This window comes from Vicia villosa, linkage group LG7, assembly GCF_029867415.1.
Source record: "Vicia villosa cultivar HV-30 ecotype Madison, WI linkage group LG7, Vvil1.0, whole genome shotgun sequence".
Lineage (NCBI taxonomy): Eukaryota > Viridiplantae > Streptophyta > Magnoliopsida > Fabales > Fabaceae > Vicia > Vicia villosa.
Window position 1 is genome coordinate 102,330,772 of NC_081186.1, and position 21,968 is coordinate 102,352,739.

Sequence of the window (21,968 nt, forward strand, 5' to 3'; positions counted from 1 at the left end):
AAATGGTGTGAATTTGCCAAAGCTTGATATTCTTTTTGCACATCCTTTATGAAGGTTGGTATCCACGTTGTCTTCATCAAAACCAAGTATGATTGAGAAGCTTGTAATTACAAAACTAACTAATAATTTCTACACGTAAAAGTGTATTCAAACTCTATTACAGAAAATACTCTAAAATAACTCGAAATCTCGAAAACTTACCGATTAAATTGAGTCTTGAAGTTGTTGAAATGTGTTGATCGTTGATGCACACGTTTGAGCCGAACTCGAGAGAAAATAACAACTTTAGTGGATTTTGATTTTTGAGGTTTTGAGAGTTTGAGAGTATGAAGAAGAAGAAAAGTGAAGAATGAAAGAGGATAAGAGTTTGACACGAATATAACATCACATGTTTCCGTATATACATCGTTGGAAGTCTTTCGTAGATGCACCTACGGAACAAATGAACTATGAAATAAAAAAAGTGCTTCTAAAAATACATCTACAGAAGCCGAAGACATTTTTGACAACACGGATGATGTATAAGAAACCGAAGAGGTGAAGTTAGAGTTTCTCTTAATTTTTTGAACAAAAATGCAAAAAATATTTTTAAAAAATTTAAATCTAAAATAAAAACTAATATTGAAAACAGATAAAATATAATATTAAATCACATTAAAAAGAAATAAAAAATATTATATTTTATATTTTTTGTATAAATATTTGATTATTGAATGAAATAAAAAATAAAATAAAATATATGATGATAGTATAAAGATATGAGAAAGGGTAAACGTGTAAAACCGTAAAGTTTGTTTTATTTTACCCGAGTATATTAACACTCTCTCTTCCATTCTCATTCCTCTCTCTCTAACTCCACGGTGTAGATCCGAGGAGTTTTCCCTTTCGCTATCTCTTCATTCCTCCGCTTCTCTATTCTCCAAACACTCTTCAACGCTCTTCCAGGTTTCGCTTTTTTTCTACAATTTCATCAATGTATTATCGTTAATGTATTATGATGAATCTGTCGCTGATCTAATTGTTTCTCGTTCAAATTTTTCATCTTTTAACGAAACCCATCATTGTTATATGTGTTTTCATGCGGTTTATTCAGTGTTCAGGAAAAAAAAAATCATGTTTTTAGATTTGTTGGGTTATGGGGTGGTGAATAATGACTAATGTATTGATTTTCAATTTAGATTCTCAGCGTGATTTAATGTAGTGTACTCAATTTCAGCCTACCAATTAGGATTTGAATTGTTTTGGACTGTGTTAAGTAGGTTATAGATGTGCGAGAGTCGGAGTCGTCTCTGCGTAGTTAGTCACGGTTTAACCATGGCAAAATAAATAGAGATAGAGACCCTATTAAACTCCGATTTAACTCTGACAATATTTTTTAGACTCTATTTAACCTTAAAAAATAGTGGGCCCGCCCTCCTTGCATGGCCTGAAAGACGATTCTGGTGAGAATAAAAAAGGACAAAAGTTATGTGCACTAGTGTTGGTCTTGAACAGATTTTGAGGCTTTTGTTTATTATATGTTTTAGTTTTGCTGGAATATCTGAATATATGGTTTTTTTTGTTTTTCTTAACAATTTTTTTGGGTTTTTTGTAGTGATGGCAGGTTTGGCTCCAGAAGGATCGCAATTTGATGGTCAACAATATGACTCTAAGATGAATGAACTGTGTGTTCCTGTGCTTCATGCTCTTTGCTATTCGAAATTATTGAAATCATTAGCCATGTACTTTTTTTTCTTCTCTGTAATTTGATTGCTGTAAATTAACTTCACAGGCTTGCTAGTGACGGGCAGGAATTCTTCACCTCGTATGATGAAGTCTATGATAGCTTTGATGCTATGGGGCTGCAAGAAAATCTTCTCCGTGGCATATATGCTTACGGTACGTACTGGCAAATTCCTCCTCTTATATTAAATGGTTTATCTTTTAATTTGTGGTGTTGGTTTCTCAGTAAGCACTAAGCAAGGTTAACATTTTTGAGTATGCTATGGATTATATCTAATATGTTTGGACTTTTGATGTATTCGCCTTGTCGAAGTTATAAAGTTCCTGAGTCCTATACCTAAGTGTCTGATGTTTTATTTTGTTCTAAAGGTTTTGAGAGACCTTCTGCAATCCAGCAAAGGGGAATTGTTCCTTTCTGCAAGGGTCTTGATGTGATTCAACAGGCTCAGTCGGGAACTGGAAAGACAGTAACATTCTGTTCTGGAATTTTACAGCAACTTGATTATGGATTGGTTCAGTGCCAAGCTTTGGTTTTGGCTCCAACAAGGGAGCTTGCTCAACAGATTGAGAAGGTTATGCGAGCTCTTTGTGATTTCCTTGGTGTTAAGGTTCATGCTTGTGTTGGTGGGACTAGTGTGCGGGAGGATCAGCGCATTCTCCAAGCTGGTGTTCACACTGTCGTCGGTACTCCAGGGCGTGTGTTCGACATGCTGCGAAGGCAGTCTCTTCGCTCTGATTGCATCAAGATGTTTGTTTTGGATGAAGCTGATGAAATGCTTTCACGTGGTTTCAAGGATCAGGTTCGTCATTATGCTTGTTTTCCTCTTTTGACTTCACTAATTTCATTGTTTGTAAACACTCGTGTTGCCGTAACAGTTTGATGAAGCATGGATTCCATATTTTTATTGCCAAGGGACAGGTGTAGTGCAAAATAATGATTCATAACTTCAAAGAAAACATGAAAGCTACATGGAACCATTGCGTAGAATCAGCATCATAACTTCACCTAAGCTTAAGTCGAATGTTATCTTTTTTTGGTTTTTCACCACCGGTATAATCCGATCAGCCTCCTTCCAATCGAATTTACGGGGGATCGAACCGTAGTCCTCCCTACCAAATCTAGTACCAATCACCACTGGACTAACTAACTATTGATTATGATGGACTAATTTATTACAACTCTTTACAAAGTGATTTTTATAATATTATAAATTTATGTCTAAAAGTTAAAAAGGTTTTTCTTTAAAGAAAAATTAAAATAAAAGATTTTATTTCAAATCTTTTATTTGTTCAACTTCCAAATTGCAACGGTAACTGTGTTTAGTATAATTATTTCAAGTGATCCTTCCAACTTCCACCACTTTCAAGTATACAAGGTATATCAACCGTTGCATCCTTCACGTTCCATTAAATAGTTAGAATCTTTTTCACACATTTCACATATCCAAGCGGAAGTGCTATCACCACCATCACCAAACAAGAAAAAAAAAACTAACGAAGGAGTAAACAGTTGGAATCGTGCAACCTTAATCCACTCTCATTTCGCTTTCTTCACAGATTTTACGTAAGCTAAATTCAAACCCATTTCGTTTAATTCTCTTTTACGCTTCACAGCTTACTGCGTTCTGCTCTAGAACCCTAGTCTATAATGGCGACAGAACAGGTCCCCTACTCCTCAAAGTCAATTAAGGTAAGTCTTCCTCTCTTCAATTTCAATTACTATGATATTTATATCACTTCTATTTTAATTCACTGAGTTGCAAATGATATTCTTCAATTAGTACCTACATGATTTGTTTCTGTCTTGTTTTGAATTAAAGCTCACAATATAATTCCACTTAATTTTGCTATCTTGTTATCTTTCTTTTCTAGGATCAAAAAGACAAATCACAAGATGTTAAGCTTGCAACAAGCTTAACAACACTTTTGAGCCTTAAATTGACAAGTGAAAAGAAAAAGTTAATGGAAAATTCCATTTTTTTCTACTTTGTTGAAAGTCAAAGATGGAAAAGAGAGTTCTGCAACTCTCATATCAAGTTTTTGCAAATTATATGAACATAAAAATCGAAGGTTTGTCTTAAACAATGAGACATCCTTCACTTTTTGTGTCCAAGAAGTAGCGGATGTCCTCGGTGTTGAAAATACCGGGACTGATTACGTTCCGTCTAATAGGTCAACACTTCCTCAATCTGTATATGAGCTTCTTCGGGATGCAAGAAATAAACTCAATACAGCACGTCTTAAGGATTATTTGAGAACGATGGCTATTGATGACGAACAGAGCAAGTCACTCTTCAAACAACTGCTGGCATACTTTATAGTAGATCAGATTTTACTATGCTCTTCCAATCCCAAGGTCCTCCGTTCTTCGTCTTGGGGGGCGGTCGCAGATATGGAGGCTTTTGAGAAAATCAACTGGGCAAAAGCCGTTTTTGAACACATCTGTAAAGCTCTCAAAGAACTTAAGGAGTTGATTCCAAATCCTGGTCAGCATACTTTTAAGGCATGTGGAAATATTTTAGAGGTAATAATTTTAGTTTAATGTCGATATTTCTCAAATCAGTTTTTTGGTGATCCACTATTTCCCGTTATTGATATTTGACAACAATGATGTTAGACAATCCTGTACAATAGGATATCTTCCATACAGCCACAAATAATGTCTGATCATCCCCTCCAAAAGTACCGTCCCAAAAGGTTTGATGCTGCGTCTATCGAGGAAAAGCTTAATAAGCTTAAATTATCTGAGGTACACTTAGTTTCTTTGCACTCTTTTCATGCGTAACAAACTATTATAAAATTATGTTATTGTATTAGAGTAGGATTTCCCTGTTCTTTTCTTTGGTATCATAGGATGTGATGAAAGAGAAGGGGATAAATGGTTCAACCGAATCAAAGTAAGGTTGTAGACTTGCTTTCTTCCAATGAATAGCTTGCATACTATGTTGGGGAATGACTCTTCTAATTTCTGTTATGCTTGTTTATCTGGAAAATACCCTGTTGAGCCACGCCGAAAATGATAAGTGAAGAATGATTTCATAAACAACTATGGTTATCCTGAACAAAGGTTATTGATAAAATCCAATCATGGTTTGTTAAATAAAAGGCAATACCTGGCATATGATATTTAAATAAAATCCAATCAAAGGTCGTTGAACGTATGTATTTACTTTAAGTACATTCATAATTCATTTAATCAATTTTTTCTTCCTTTTTTTCAGATAATTCATTGCAAATGCTGTGAGGGTGACGCACTAGAGGGTGATGCAGATGATGCACTAGAGGGTGTTACTTGCTCAGTGGAGGACCCTCCGTGAGAAGGTCGGCCCAATGGAAGCACATGAACATCTATTTTACGAAGGTTATAGACTTATATTCCTAACAATGGTAGCTATAGTAATTGCGACAGTCTTGCTTGCAGAAACCTTGGAAACAGCCTCTACTTGCAGACATATCCCCCACCCAAGATTCTTACAATAACAGAGCCCCTACCCTCTCTCAAAGAAATCAATAAGGTCTAAAGAATACAATGGATTTCAAAAAGACTCGAGTAAGTTAAATATATCTCTGGGTCGCCATGCCCGCGTGCGACATTGTAGAGAAGTTTCTAGTGGGAAACACCCTGGCCAGTTGCCAAAGCAATATTCTATGACATCAGATTGCCGAAAAATCTAAATAACCCTCCTACACGGTATAGCCTAAAAGTCTCCCAATTAACCAAGTCTTAAATACACAAATGTTGTTGAGACTAAGAGAGTAATGGTAGACTAGTAAGCTTGAACATGGGTGACTTTAGAGTAACAGAAAGTGATGACAAAGGTGCTACTGCTAAGTAACACAGGAAAAAATGTGGAGCATTAAGACAGGCAGATTTTGCTTTGTTTTTTTTTTTTTGGCAAAAGAATCAGCAATCAGCCACTACCTAATAGATATACCATGTATTAAAGCCAAGTCAACCAAATAACATGCTTTAACAATAAAATTGAGTAAAATATCCATAAGTTGAAATAGTATCAAATATGAATATCAATGACATACAATATCACATAAGCCTCTCACAGAGTATTAATTTATCTTTTCAAGCTTCCCTTGATTCACAAGGGTCCTTAGTCTTGAACTCAGTGCCCTTCTGAAATTTTGAGGAACCTGCTGGTGCTTTTGCTGCAGCAATATATGTGGGTTATGATTACTTCTAAAAGGCTAAAATGAAAATGGAAAAAAAAAATGTAGAATACTCAATACAAAAGAACAACTTGCACAATAGACATTCTATATGAACTAATTTCCCAACTTATATCAAGAAAAATTATATGCATTTTCATTTTAGGCGTTGATACTCAATTTTAATTGCATAATCTAAAAAACAGGGTTATTTTATTTCAAACTAACTCCTAAAATGATATTGTGTGTATATTGTCAAATATATGGAAAACTAAAAATAATAAATAACTTCAACTGACCTCAATGAAACTAGCAATGGCATTGAGGTCGGACCCATTAGTATCCTTTAATGTAGATAGAGCGTCAAAAACCATGGCATTATACCTGATACGAACAAAAGTAGCAATAACTACACATAATACGATAGATATATTAACTGTCAACGAATAGTATGTCATGTTAAAATGCTACATCAAATCAACCGCAAAAGAACGACTGATAGTCAGTAGTACTAGTCAGCTAATGTTGTTCAGTGTAAACCATAACTGAACAAATAGTTTGGCAACATCATGATTTATTACATCACAATCACAAAATGGAGTAGATAACATATTTCTCCATCAGATCATCATAAGATTATGATAATTATGGTCTTGGATAGAACATTATGACATAATTTGATCTATGTAGCCGACCCCCATTTATTAATGTGAATATATGGATTTTAACATACCTTGGAGGATTTTTAACTTCTGGTTCAATTGGAGAAGGATCAGAGGCAGCAACAGTATCAGAAGGAGGAGCACAAATTTGAAGAACGGCACTGGTAGAAACAGGAGCAGCTTTAGGTTTCGGAGTCCTAGAACTAGAACCTTGTGAGCCATTATTCACATAAACATTCATATTTCGCCATTTATCCTGAATAAAAAAAAAAGAATTTTTAACAAAAAAAAAATTGGAGAAAAATAAAAAAAAACTAAGAACCCTAAAAAAGTAGATAGCAATGGAAGAAGAAGAAGAGGACCTTGAGGTCGATGTTGGAACGTGAAGTGAGTAAATGAGCGAACTGAGGATCAACGAGAATGGTTTTCCATTTTCCTGTGCCGTGTTTGTCAATTCCGGCAATGAGTGCGTCTTCTTCTTCCTGCGTCCATTTCAGCTTTTGATTCCCCATTCAAATTCAAATTCAACAACACTTCGGGTTCTTCTTTTTGTTTCTCTTTCTGTTTCAGTTTCAGCTAAAAACGAGTTATTCGCTATGAATAAGCTTCATAGAACATAAATTTGATTTTCATCTCTGTCTCAGACAGACAGACAGACACATTCGTTTTTACTTGTTGTTTTGCAGAAAATATCATGTTTTTTTTTATAAATAAATCAAAAAAGAATAGAGAAAATTCATTAAATGAAATATTTCTCAAGAAATTAAATAGTATTCATTTTTGTTTGCTTTTTCCTTTGTCATGCACTCCCTCCATTTTTATTTATAAATAAATTTTAATTTTTTAAGATAAATTGAATAATTAATATATCTAAAAAGTCAAAATTTAATTATAAAAAGTTAAAGTTAGGTCTAACTTTTTATTTACTTTTCTTCTCCTTATAAGAAAATGGAGGGCCAAACACATTTTTTTATAAAGTTTTTTTTAAGATAAAAAATTGAATAAAAGGAGCTTATAAAAAAGGCATTGAAATCAAATTTTCGGAGCTTACAACATGTGGTCGTGGTTTGAATCCCAATAAAAATATTTTTCTTTTAAAAAAATGGCACTAGTGCAATTGACGTAAGTTTTTCAATTTTTTCTATGGTTCATGGCATCTAGAATAATCATAATCAAACAACTTGTAAATTAAAAAAAAATTTAAAAAATAATCATAACCAAACAACTTTAACTTTATTTTAAAAGCTCTTATTTTTAACTTTAACTTTAAAGTAACTTTTAAAACTTAAAAAAGTTGGGCCAAAATAAATAATTCGTTTTAGATTCATTTGCATTTTTTCTATGTCTCAAAATAAATGTCTCTTTTAGAATACTAATACAAGATTTATTATTTTTTCTACTATTATACTCCTATTTATTAACTTTCACATTTTTCAACAACTCCACTACCTATAGTAAATAAGAGTATTTTAGTAAATGATACTAATTTTATCATTAAAACTAACACATCTAATCATTTTCTTAAGAAGGCGCCAAGAGCTCAAATAAGACACTTATTATGAGACAAAAGGAGTATCACACATCTTCTTTTTTGAATGGCTTGAGAAGAGGGTGAGACATATTTCTGTATATGAGACGATGAAATTATTCTTTTGAACGACTTTACATAAATTTCTTTCTACGAGATCAATATTGTGTCATCGTGGTAATGCTTCAGATAAATCCTTGTCTTATATACAATCAGGACGCTGAGGCAACTCTAAACTACTTGAGAGACTATGCATTTGTTTTTCGCTTTTGGAAATTTATTGGCTTCTTAGACCACTTGTTTTTTCAAGGAAATAGTTTATATGATTGGATTTGACAAGACATCGATGGTGGCTCTATCTTTTTGCTTGCTTGCTGGTAATTTTGGCGCCCTAGGAACAAACGATGTCTTGCGAATGCAGTGGTATCTTTCTATACTTTGAAACTCATCACAGTGAATTATGCTAACCTATTAGTTAAATGTTTTCCCAAGCATAACATGTCTCATCTAACAAGAACGATTATGTGGAATGCACATAGAGGTAGATATATAATTTTGAATATTGATGTAGTAGTCTCGGTAATCCCGGTGTTTCGGGTTTTGGTGGATTGCTTCGAAATAATAATGATGTTTGTGTTCACGGTTTTACGGTTAATATTGGTTATTTCAACAACCTTTATCCTGAATTGATGACGTTATATCATGAATTGCACATGGTCTGAGAACTTGGCATTAAAGACCTAATGTGTTATTCTGACTGCAACTCTGCTATCAAGTTTATCTTAGTGTTTGTTAATGTTTGACATCACCATGTCGATATTTTTCACAATATTAAAGAGTCTCTCTTTAGGGAATGACGAGTTCAACTATTTCATACTCTTAGAGAGGATAATGTTTTTGTTGACACTTTCCTGCTAGCAGATGCTAGTGAGACTTTATTTTCTAGATGCTTTTATTTTTTCTTTTCTTTCCCCTTTTTCACTTGTACCAAAAAAAAATCTTTTTGAAAAATTTATTTTAGATAGACCAATTATTAAATTTTTAGATGCTATTACATCAATCAAATATAGATGAACATGACCCTAACGTCTATGTCATTGTCAAAAGTCTTCACTCTAGATAGCATTTGGTGCCACTATTTGATATATCATCTAGGTTCAACATATATACATTATCAATTATAGAATCATTAAACGCTCTTTCCTTATTAGTTTTATGTTCAATTAAACAATTTAAGGTATAAAAAATGATAGAATACTTATGGTCTCTTAATTGATTAATGCTTATGAGGTTGTGTTTAAGCTCTTTAACTAAAAGAACACCATATATGGTGATAATGGAGGGATTTTCCATAATACTTTCACCTAAAACCTTACCTCGATTATTGTCTCCATAAGTGACATAGTTACACTCTTTATGAACAAATTCGATAAACATTGAGGCGTCCCCCGTCACATGCCTCGAACAACCATTATCCAGGAACCATATCCTATTTGTAATAGTAAGACATTCTCGCATGAAGATCAATAAGGTAATTTAGGTACTCAACTCATGTTGGGTCTTTAAGGGTTAGTACTAGGACCTTTAGGTATCCATGCCATGAGACTCCTACAAACTTTTACGTTTTTAATGTGACATAGATGGTTAATATGACCCTTTTCACCACAATAATGACAAATCACTTTAGAAGAATTATTCTATCTTCATAGTGAAAAATAAACATTCTTTTATAAGATTTTCTAAAACTTTGCGCTTTTTCACTTGAACTCATAGAATTAATACTAGGTGATTTTGTGAGATGTATTATTTATCCTTTCAAGTTTTAAACAAGAATCTCATATGCATTGAAGCTGTAGATTCTCATGGTGGCATATGAAAGAGTTCATACTCCTTAGTTAAAGTGTTATTTCATATTGCTTGACGTCTTTAGTGCCCTCATTGAGAACTTAAAGAGCATTTCACATTGTCTAACTCATTTTACAATATGAAATCAAGAAATACACATTAGCGCTCAAGGCAAAAATTAGTATATTTTTTATTTTCATATCATAAGAGACTTTCTTAGATTCATCATCTGTCCAATCTTTAAGGAATTTATTAATAGAAATGTCATTGATGATACTTTTTTGGGACAAAAGGACTGTCCTTGATAATAACCCAAATAATTTTATCTACTTACATCAAATTGCATTCATTCTTTCTAATATGCATAATTATTTCTCTTGAATATGGGAGCTTTATTGCACGCACCCTTGGGATCATCCTTACCCATATTCAAACCTTTTGAAGTGCATCTTAGACTATTTATTGAAACTTTAAAATGCTCTAATATCCTAGAAAACAAATAAAAAAGCCATGATTTATCGAGGTTGAGTGTTGTGCAATGTGTGCTAATAGTGAAATACTATGACTACACAATATGTTAGAGACTAGTAAAGTTCTTTGCACCAAACCCACGCCTCTGCAACGTGACAATAAAAAAAAACTATTCATTTAGATACAAACTTAGTTTTTCATAAAAGAACAAGAAACATTGAAGTTGTCTGTCATTTTATCAGAGAACAAATAAATCCAGGTGCATAATCACGACTTACTTACCAACCAAACAACAAAATGGTAACATTTTATGAAATCCTTAGGTGTAAAAGCTTTTCATGATCTTATGTTTGAGTTGTGTGTTCATAATCCTCAACCTCCACCTTGAAGGAGAGTATTAGAGATATTGGGAGTAAATTTGAGAGTTAGTTATTAGTTATAATTCATTAGAGTTGTTAGAGAATATAGATCAAATTTTGTTATTAGTTAGAGGTTATATATCAAAGTTTGCTAGGATTTATTCTATTTTCATGTTCTAAAAGATAAATCATTAGCATATATAAAGGCATGCATCCTCGTAATCATTGAATACATGATACTTTTCAAGTTCAAGTTAATTTTCTATTTGAAACAATTGATCATACTCTAAGATCACGAAAGAGGGATACTAAATCTCCATCTAAAACCTTAAGACATTAGGTAGATGAGTAACTCTCTTTAGATAGATGAGTCAGCTTTCTTATGTGTCTAATATTTAAGTCGTGCATTGCTAATTTGATACTCACCACACCCTTGTACCCAACATATCAATACTTCTCAAGTACTGCTACTTCCAAAGTTGTCTGCAAAATCTATTCTGAAACCTTCCCATTTGTCTCTCAACTTCTTTTGCTTTGACAAGGCAGCAGCATATGAAGATTTAGAATTTTTAATATTCAACATAAGCTCTTTGCTTTCAGTTATCATATTCTTAGCCTCATTTTTCACTTTCTTCTTTTCACCTTCACATCTTTCCATGCTCTCCTTCAACTTGGTTATTTCCAACTCAATACTTTTCTTTTGCTCAACAAGAATTCTAATTTTTTCATCCACCTTTTCACCCTCTTCCTTGAGACACTTGGCTTCATCTTCCAACTGACTCTTTTCTTCCTCTTTTGATTCCTTTTGTTTCTTAGCATCTCTCACTCGCTGCATGAGCTTTTCTTTTTGTTTCAAAGCATTAATGTGATCCTCAACCACTATTTTAGTCCTGACAAAGTCTTTGAAAAGGCTCTCAATAGAGGATGTCATTTTCTGGACAAGCTTCATAACATTAGGAGAAACATTTTCATGAGATGCTTGTTTTATGTATTCCAAAGACATATGTAGTTGCCGTTGTAGCTCAACATCACCGAGAATGGACTCAAGTGAATTTTCCAATAGGCATTCAAGGTTATGCAAAGCTTCTCTTACAGCATCATCATTTGTGGAACAGGTTGCTTTTGGTGAGGACTCTGGACTTCCCAACAGGATGCTCTCAAGTTCAGAAAAAGGATCCTTATCTGATCCATCTTCTTGATCACCTTCAGGTTCACTTATCCGATTATTGGTGTCAGGAACAGTGATTTGTCCTCCTGCTATATTTGATTTTTCTTCTGAATTCTCGGTCTCATCAAAACTATCTAGCCGATCATAGTTGTTTTCAACTGGTATTTTATCAGAAACATTGTATTCAACAGATGACGTTACCGGTAGATGAAAATTAGCTTCAGATTCATATGGTCTTCCTTCATTTCCTTTGCTTTTGACCTGCACAGACAAATCACTATAGTAACAAAAATGATATTTTTGAAAATCAAAACATTGGTTTTGTCAATTAAGATGGAAGACAATTTTGTCAAGAAAAAATAAGTGCTCACGACTTCTGTAGAGTTTTTGGCATTCTCCTTGCTACCACTTGCGGCATTGGACTTGGTTTGTATTTTTGAAACTTTCAGACAAGATGAAACCCGAAGTTTGTCTATAGAAAAGAAGTGACTGCAACCTTTTGAAGGCTTTGAGGTATCACGATGTTGACCTTTTCCAGCACTGCTCTCTTCCAAATTAGAATTTGTCTCTGGTTCAACCATATCTGAGTCTAATTCTGTTATTAAAGACAGTGAAATTGAAAAACATGGCAAAAATAATAGAGTTCAGACATATTTGAGCAAAAAAAAATGGTGGTTTGATTATTTGAAAGAAGGTACACCTAATGGTTCTTAAAATCAACCTTCTCCCCACTCTCTCTCTCTATCCAATGCCAAGTTCTAGTCATATCATAATTGGATTATCCACGGTAACGTAGTCATGCAGTCATGCAGTTATGCAAAATTGGACGAATCAAATATTCCGAGTTAATTTTAAAGCCGATTTAGTAAGGATGAAATGAGTCCAAATTTCATCCGACAGAATAAATTGCTTGACTGCGTAAGCCTGTTTCCAACCCAAACCACAGGGATACTCTTCTAGGGACCATTTTGTGTCTGACTCTACTTAACTCACATCCACTTCAACTCGAGGGGGACTATTATATGTGTATGTTATGTTTAACTAACAGCAAGCTCATGAGAACTTACTGTAGGCTTAATACATTGTAATACAGCTCTGTAACTGTCTAACACAGTTAGAAACAGTTATAACAACCCTAACAAACTGTATAATGAGACAAGGGAAAGGGAGTAAGAAGTTGCAAACCTTGTATAATGATTGTGGAACGCTTTTCAATTGGCTTCAAGGTTATCCTACGTCCTGATTCTAATTCCACTGCCTTCTTCAACTCATTTTTCTTTTCCGAATCCAAATCTAATTGCTGTAAAACACTCTGCAGTTCATCAACACATACGGGTCGTACCCCACACTCTTTGATACAGATTGAACCATCAACTTCCTCCATATCATTAGTAACACAAAACTCAAAACAAAGCTTTGGTTCATAAAATTTGAGAATGCTGTCACAATGGAATGGATCGTACCATACATAAACATGATCTGAGTTCAGGTCTGTGACATTAGTATTAAACCTTGTAACCTTTGTACCTTCTTCTCCCAAGTCACATTGACATTTTATTATAGCTCCACCCTTCTTCATTCCACCTGCTGGATAAAAGAACCACTAAGTAAAGAAATCCCAGTAAGTTTGAATGGCTAGGAAGTTCAATGGTAATGGAGGACTCGATAGTAGTTTGATATTTGAACTGCCTTGGGACCCTTCTTCCTGGTAGACAAACATCAACACTGGTATAGTTGTAGCTATGAACAGCCACACGAAGTCTTCTAACAGACACATTTTGAAATGCAGCACTCATCATTGTTAAATTGAGACTTTCCATTATATGTTTGAGTGAATGTTCATCCAAATTCAAGTTGTTCCTGAATGAAATGTATTTGGCATTTCCCATCATCTTTGACGCAATAGCTTTTAAATCTGAAACCGAAACCAGGGACGTGCAGTTACTGGCATTTAACAATTTGATGAGAGAGGGAAGCTCTGGAAGGTACTGAATCTCCCTGCAACCCTCCAATGACAGAATTTCTAGCTCTTGAAGATTCCTGATGCTTTCAGGCAACCTCTTCACGTTGCTTCCATCTAGATTTAATTCCTGTAATTGTGATAGGACACTGATGTTGTCAGGGAGTTCAAACAAGTTATTACAATCCCTCAAATGTAGTATTTGTAGGGATCGTAAGCCATCAAACAAAACATTTAGCTGCTGTTTCTTCACTTTTAGTCCACTGCCAGAAATCCTAAGCTCCTTAATAGATGTCAGGCTAGGTAACTCCTTTGGAAGATGCTCAAGTCTTGAACCCTCGAGATTAAGCCGCTTAAGATTGTGAGGTAGCCCAATTGATAGGTCAAGTGTTTGAATCCCTGTACTACTTAAATCCAAGGTATCAATTAAATCCGAGGATACGGCAAATTCCTCAAGACTTGTGCAGCCATTGATACTGATCTTTTCCAAAAATTTTAAATGTTTCTGGCCTTTAACACTCCTAAGCTTTGTACACCCATCAAGTATCAGAGTCGTAAGTGTTTCAGCCAAAAAAACAGATGGGTGAAGATCCACCAGACTCACACAACCGGAGAGATTAACCCATTTAAGTTTTGATGCCTTAGACAAATCCGGAAGCTGAACAAAATGTCTGCATTCACCTAGGTCAATCACCTCTAGTTTATCAAGGTCCTGTTAACAATTCAAAACAACACATCAAAAATCAAAATTCTCAACAACAAAAAATTACTCAGTACGTATATATTTTCACACCTGCATCCCCTGCCATAGTCGTTTAACATTACTGTGCGGCATACGAATCTCAACAAGCAACTTGGCGCAAAAAGGCTGTGGAAGTGTCTCAAAAGGGTATCCAATCCACTCAAAGTACCTCAGTTCACTAGAAAATGGCTCAAGTACCATGGGAAGGTTGAGGTATGCATTACTACAACTCTGACCCAATGGGATATAGAATTTAAGAATTCTTAAGGCTTTCATCTTGGTGAATGTGTCAGAACATAAAGGCAACAATTTATTTTGAGACAAATCCAGTGTTATGCCTTCAATTGAACTAGTCCCCTGACAAGACAAAAGTAAACCGCATTAGTTACAGTCTCTACTTGAAAAAATATTTTGAAAAATGAGTTTGTTTCTTGCTCTCTTACCTTGTTTTCTTTAATTACTTCAAGAGCTTCACTCCCGCTCAATCGTGTATGAGTTGCAGGGTTTATGCCACATCCTTTACGCATTATGTCTGAACCCATTTTTTTTAGCAAGTCATGCATTTGTATTCTATTTCCATTTGAAATAGTTATCAAAGCCTTGTCTTCTAGGACTTCTATTCCACTACTTGCCTCCAACCCACAAGCATTTAGTATACTTATGACACGATCTTTCTTTTCTCCTTTGAAAAAAAATGCAATGTCTAGAAATATCTTCTTCTCTAGTGGATCCAATCCATCATAGCTCACTTTTAAAACTTTTTGAATTTCTTCCTTTGGAAACTTATCGAGTTTTCTGAAAGTACTTTCCCAAAAATCAGTACCTTTGGATCGCAGATTTGAACCCAAAACTTTGAGAGCAAGTGGAATGCCTCCTGCATGAGCAACTGCCCTATGCGAAAGATCCTCGTAACCCTTTCGGGGATGGCTTTGTTTGAAGGCTTCTAAGCTAAAAAGCTCTAGAGATTCTTTATCTTCCCATTGCTTGACCTCATATATCCCGTGAACTCTTTCACTGAGCAATTGTCTGTTTCTTGTCGTTATAATGAGTCTACTATCATTACTTTGGTCGCCGAAATCCCTGCATAAATATTCAAACTGATCTAAACTGTCGACATTATCAAGTATAATGAAAACCTTTTTACTTCTCAGCCTCCTCATATGGAATGTAGTTCCTACAACATTAGATGGTGAAATTTCTTCCTTGAGTAGCTCAGAGAGAAGCTTGCTGAGTGAATATTCTTTTGCGTTCGCAAAGCATACATGGTCATATTGGGCAAAGAATTTGGCAAACAACACTTTAGCAATGGTTGTCTTCCCCATTCCACCCATACCCCAAATTCCAAGTATCTGAATACTTGTCATTAATGTTTCTACCACTCCACAAAAATTATCAGTCCCAACAATGCCTTCTAGTTCATTAGGGTACCTCAGTTGTAGCTTTTGCAACACATCATTCACAACATTCTCAATGAGGTTAGATTCATCCCTATCACAAATAAATGAACAAATCAAACATAATGAAATATTTGTGTTAAATCCTAATTAATAATAAATATCCAAAGAGTTTTTAAGATGACCTAAAGTTTAAACTTTATATATTATATGTTCATAAAAAAGAGCTTAGACTTTATTATAATCTTACTTGTGAGTTTTGGAGTCCCATCCAGAAATATTAGCAGCTTCAGTAAGAGCAGCTTTCCAATTAAGCACTTTTCGTTTAGACTCATCACTTTCACTATTTCCAAGATCTCTCTCATGTTTAGCAAACGCTTTCTCAAAACTTCCACTCTGATTTCTAATATGAGAAGGATCTGTTTTATAGAAAACAGGTATAACAACTTGACCAGGAACTTTCCTTCTGCATTCAAGTATTTTAACAAGCTCTTCCAAACACCATTTAGAAGAAGCGTAGTTTTCTGAGAAAACAACGATGGAAACATGTGAATCTTCAATGGCTTCAGAAAGTGTTGGCCAAACATCTTCTCCTCTGTTTAGGAGGTAATCTATGTATGTTTTGATTGATTTGTGATTCAATGCATCGTAGAGATGGCTTGTGAAACCGATTCGAGTGTCCTCGCCTCTGAAACTGAGGAATACGTCGTGTTTTTTGGTAGAGTAAGAGGTTGATAGTGCTGTGTTGGCCATTGCATGTTCTACAACAAAGCGAAGAAGTAGTGTGGTCTTTCTCTTTCATGTCTTTGACTAAAATTTCCCCTACCCATTTTTTATTTATTTTTTTATTAAGTACCGGACGTAACATTCTAGATCTGGCTCAAGTACATAAAGCTTATGGAACCTTCTCTTAAGAACTGAATCTCTATTAATTTGGAAGCGAGAGATTCATCTCTCTGACGCATCCAACGGTCCTCTACATCCTATGCTGGTTAGTTAGCGAGTTAATTATTCAACTCGTGTATATATGTGAATGGCGTCATTTTATGTGACAAGTTTCGAACACAATTTCAATTACTCTCTTATCACTTACATACTGACTTGAGCATTGAAGTGGTAATCTTAATAACAACGCTCTTCAGCAACCAGGCGTGATTTTCCCTCTACCACGGGTGGGAACAATCCAAATACTATTGTTTTGTATTCCATCTCCAAATCCTATGGAGCAACATGAGATTTCGCGAGGTTTCAGAATTCTTGGGGCAAACCTCGGATCTCAATGTGCAAACGAATTGATTAATAGCATTTACAATATCGTTCAAAGACGATAAAAGACATGTTCCTTCGTTTGGAGGAAAGCCTCCAACCCGTTCAATCTCGGAAACATATAGTGCAAGAAGCTGATTAAAGAAAAAATTAAATCAAATGACCGAATTCGTCTGCAGCATAGGAAGAAAGGAAAGTCCAAAAGTTGAAAGAAAACTCCAAAGGTGGTAAGCATAATTCTCCTCCTAGGCACCCAGGAGGAGACCGAGGAAGTTACGCTCCCTCCTCGGACCGTGACGAGCGTCAACCAAACTGAGCACAACCTAAACACCTTTTATGTCGTCCATAATGTCTGCATTGTATTACAAATAATATCGAGTTAGATACAATTTAGTTATAAAAAGAAAAGATAAAAAACAAATTTACCTCAGTAGGTGCAAATACGGAAATCTTCCGTAGATGTAGCTACGAAAGCATCCAACATTTTAAAAAACTGGGATTGTTCCATATGTGCATCTACGGAACAACCTAATGTTTCATTTGTTCCGTGGATGCACCTACGGAAGGTTCTGAAACTTCAAGAATGCAACAATGGCGTCCGTCACTGTTCCAGCCACTGTAAAACCCTATTTTGGTAGCTTGATCGTTCGTTTTACACATCAAGAAATACCTACATTGTCTCTAAACTATGTTTTTAAAACTAACTAATAATTTCTACACCTAAAAGTGTATTCAAACTCTATTACGGGAAATACTCTAAAATAACTCAAAATCTCGAAAACTTACCGATTAAATTGAGTCTTAAAGTTGTTGAAATTTGTTGATCGTTGATGCACACGTTTGAGCCAAACTCGGGAGAAAAAAATAACTTTGGTGGATTTTGATTTTTGAGGTTGAGAGAGTTAAAGAGTGTGAAGAAGAAGAAAAGTGAAGAATGAGGGAGGAAAAGAGTCTGGCGCGAATATAACATCAAATGCTTTCGTAGATGCATCGCTGGAATTCTTCCGTAGATGCACCTACGAAAAAAATGAACTTGGAAATTAAAAAAAAAAGGTACTTTCATAAATACATCTACGGAAGCAGAAGACATTTTTGACAACGCGCATGGTATATAAAAAACCTAAGGGGTTGAGTTAGAGTTTCTCATAACTTGTTGAACAAAAAAGCAAAAAAAATATAAATATAAATCTAAAATAAAAACTAATATCGTGAACGAGATAAAATATAATATTAAATCACGTTTAAAAAGAAATAAATATTATTATATTAAATTTTTTTTTATAAATATTAATATTGTGAACGAGATAAAATATAATATTAAATCACGTTTAAATAGAAATAGATATTATTATATTTAAAAAAAATTGTATAAATATTTATTGATTTATAAATATTTGATTATTGAATGAAATAAAAAATAAAATAAAATATATGATGATAGTATAAAGAAATGAGAAAGGGTAAACGTGTAAAACCGTAAAGTTTGTTTTATTTTACCCGAGTATATTAACACTCTCTCTTCCATTCTCATTCCTCTCTCTCTAACTCCACGGTGTAGATCCGAGGAGTTTTCCCTTTCGCTATCTCTTCATTCCTCCGCTTTCTCTTTCTCTCCAAACACTCTTCAACGCTCTTCCAGGTTTCGCTTTTTTTCTATACTTTCATCAATGTATTATCGTTAATGTATTATGATGAATCTGTCGCTGATCTAATTGTTTCTCGTTCAAATTTTTCATCTTTTAACGAAACCCATCATTGTTGTATGTGTTTTCATGCGGTTTGTTCAGTGTTCAGAAAAAAAAAATCATATTTTTAGATTTGTCGGGTTATGGGGTGGTGAATAATGACTAATGTATTGATTTTCAATTTAGATTCTTAGCGTGATTTAATGTAATGTACTCAATTTCAGCCTACCAATTAGGATTTGAATTGTTTTGGACTGTGTTAAGTAGGTTATAGATGTGCGAGAGTCGGAGCCGTGTAGGTTAGTCGCGGTTTAACCATGGCAAAATAAATAGAGATAGAGACCCTAGTAAACTCCGATTTAACTGTGACAATATTTTTTAGACTCTATTTAACCTTAAAAAATTGTGGGCCCGCCCGCCTTGCATGGCCTGAAAGACGATTCTGGTGAGAGTAAAAAAGGACAAAAGTTATGTGCAATAGTGTTTTTCTTGAACAGATTTTGGGGCTTTTGTTTATTATATGTTTTAGTTTTGCTGGAATATCTGAATATATGGTTTTTTTTGTTTTTCTTAACAATTTTTTTGGGTTTTTTGTAGTGATGGCAGGTTTGGCTCCAGAAGGATCGCAATTTGATGGTCAACAATATGACTCTAAGATGAATGAACTGTGTGTTCCTGTGCTTCATGCTCTTTGCTATTCGAAATTATTGAAATCATTAGCCATGTACTTTTTTTTCTTCTCTGTAATTTGATTGCTGTAAATTAACTTCACAGGCTTGCTAGTGACGGGCAGGAATTCTTCACCTCGTATGATGAAGTCTATGATAGCTTTGATGCTATGGGGCTGCAAGAAAATCTTCTCCGAGGCATATATGCTTACGGTATGTACTGGCAAATTGATCCCCTTATGTTAAGTGTTTTTTCTCTTAAGTTGCGGTGTCGGTTTCTCAGTAAGCACTAGTCAAGGTTAACATTTTTGAGTATGCTATGAATTAGATCTAATATGTTTGGACTTTTGATATATTCGATGTACGTGCCTTGTCGAAATTATAAAGTTCCTAAGTCCTATACTTTGTGCAGTGAAGCTAACTGAATTTATAAGTTTTGTTTACAAATCCGTAAGATCTATTGTTTAGTAATTATATTTGCAATGGTAATGATGAACAACAATGTTTTTGATTTCGTATATGATACATTTTTGTTTACAGGTTTTGAGAGGCCTTCTGCAATCCAGCAAAGGGGAATTGTTCCTTTCTGCAAAGGTCTTGATGTGATTCAACAGGCTCAGTCAGGAACTGGAAAGACAGCAACATTCTGTTCTGGAATTTTACAGCAACTTGATTATGGATTGGTTCAGTGCCAAGCTTTGGTTTTGGCTCCAACAAGGGAGCTTGCTCAACAGATTGAGAAGGTTATGCGAGCTCTTGGTGATTTCCTTGGTGTTAAGGTTCATGCTTGTGTTGGTGGGACAAGTGTTCGGGAGGATCAGCGCATTCTCCAAGCTGGCGTTCACACTGTTGTCGGTACTCCAGGGCGTGTGTTCGACATGCTGCGAAGGCAGTCTCTTCGCTCTGATTGCATCAAGATGTTTGTTCTGGATGAAGCTGATGAAATGCTTTCACGTGGTTTCAAGGATCAGGTTCGTCATTATGCTTGTTTTCCTCTTTTGACTTCACTAATTCCATTGTTTGTAAACACTCGTGTTGCCGTAACAGTTTGATGAAGCATGGATTCCATATTTTTATTTGGTTGGTGTTGCAGATCTATGATATCTTCCAGCTGCTCCCTGGCAAAATTCAAGTCGGAGTATTCTCTGCAACAATGCCACCTGAAGCTCTTGAGATTACTAGGAAGTTCATGAACAAGCCAGTGAGAATTCTGGTGAAACGTGACGAGCTGACCCTCGAGGGTATCAAGCAGTTTTACGTCAATGTCGACAAGGAAGAGTGGAAGCTAGAGACACTATGTGACCTGTATGAGACACTGGCTATCACTCAGAGTGTCATTTTCGTGAACACAAGGCGCAAAGTGGACTGGCTCACCGACAAGATGCGAAGCAGAGATCATACAGTCTCGGCCACTCACGGTGACATGGACCAGAACACTAGGGATATCATCATGCGTGAGTTTCGGTCTGGCTCTTCTCGTGTTCTCATTACCACCGACCTCCTGGCCCGTGGTATTGATGTGCAGCAAGTCTCATTGGTCATCAATTATGATCTCCCAACTCAGCCTGAAAACTATCTCCACCGTATCGGTCGTAGTGGACGATTTGGAAGAAAAGGAGTTTCCATAAACTTTGTGACATTGGATGATGCTAGAATGCTGGCTGATATTCAGAAATTCTACAATGTGACTATAGAGGAGCTCCCATCCAATGTTGCTGATTTGCTCTGATGAGTTAAGTTTTGTTCTCTGCTGAGTCATCTGGATTTTTCTTTTGGACAAGTTCTATCTTGTTAACTTTTGATTATTTTTTTCTTTAATTTAAAATTTTAGAGATCAAACATGTGATCTGATACTATTTGTATTGGGATTTTTATCAAATTTGTTTGATTAATTAAATTAGTTAAGAGAAGTTTGCATGTATTTATTCTTATCTCCTCTAAATTTCTTTTGTACAGTATCATATCAACTTTGATTTCTAACTATATGATTATTAGGATCATACTCCAACCACCATTATGAATCTGGATTTTAACATGTAATTAGGTAATATATGAATTAATGATGTTTTTTTAACCTAATGTATAATTTTGGTGCATTTACCCTAGGTTGGTCCTGTAAACTACTATTTTTAAGGAACTTTCGGTTGATACAATAATTTCATTTTATGGTATGTTATATGTAAACTATTTTCTTTGTTTAATAAAAAGGCACGCACTTCATTTGTACACGAGTATTTTTTTTTATAGAGAATCAAAGAGGGGAAAAAGAAGTCAAAATCTCCGCCTTCTAGATTTAATTCCAAACACAAAAACATGTGGCCAACCATTGAGATACTA

The 21,968-nt window shown here is 34.9% G+C and overlaps 3 protein-coding genes and 1 pseudogene across 4 annotated transcripts; 2 read left to right on the forward strand and 2 right to left on the reverse strand.

The window, feature by feature from the left end:
- Positions 1-796: 796 nt before the first annotated feature.
- Positions 797-21,550, forward strand: LOC131616246 (eukaryotic initiation factor 4A-8). 2 transcript variants are annotated; one of them, XM_058887521.1, is made up of 5 exons: positions 797-945; positions 1,595-1,664; positions 1,772-1,878; positions 20,172-20,602; positions 20,725-21,550. In XM_058887521.1, the coding sequence occupies exons 2-5, from the start codon at positions 1,597-1,599 to the stop codon at positions 21,358-21,360; spliced, it is 1,242 nt and encodes a 413-aa protein (XP_058743504.1). In that variant the 5' UTR covers positions 797-945; positions 1,595-1,596; the 3' UTR covers positions 21,361-21,550. The 2 variants fall into 2 exon arrangements, with proteins under 2 accessions (XP_058743504.1, XP_058743503.1); XM_058887520.1 differs by lacking the exons at positions 797-945; positions 1,595-1,664; positions 1,772-1,878 and adding exons at positions 18,766-18,917; positions 19,561-19,630; positions 19,738-19,844.
- Positions 2,632-5,214, forward strand: LOC131616248 (uncharacterized). Its single transcript, XM_058887523.1, has 4 exons — positions 2,632-3,412; positions 3,595-4,246; positions 4,340-4,471; positions 4,944-5,214. Exons 2-4 carry the CDS (start codon positions 3,983-3,985, stop codon positions 5,037-5,039), a joined length of 492 nt encoding a protein of 163 aa, XP_058743506.1. The 5' UTR covers positions 2,632-3,412; positions 3,595-3,982; the 3' UTR covers positions 5,040-5,214.
- LOC131616247 (telomere repeat-binding factor 4-like) lies at positions 5,749-7,188 on the reverse strand. The gene is made up of 4 exons (XM_058887522.1): positions 6,908-7,188; positions 6,617-6,801; positions 6,183-6,267; positions 5,749-5,883 (listed from the first exon to the last, which is right to left on the reverse strand). The coding sequence occupies exons 1-4, from the start codon at positions 7,055-7,057 to the stop codon at positions 5,788-5,790; spliced, it is 516 nt and encodes a 171-aa protein (XP_058743505.1). The 5' UTR covers positions 7,058-7,188; the 3' UTR covers positions 5,749-5,787.
- LOC131616245 (TMV resistance protein N-like) lies at positions 11,185-16,771 on the reverse strand (annotated as a pseudogene).
- Positions 21,551-21,968: the final 418 nt, after the last annotated feature.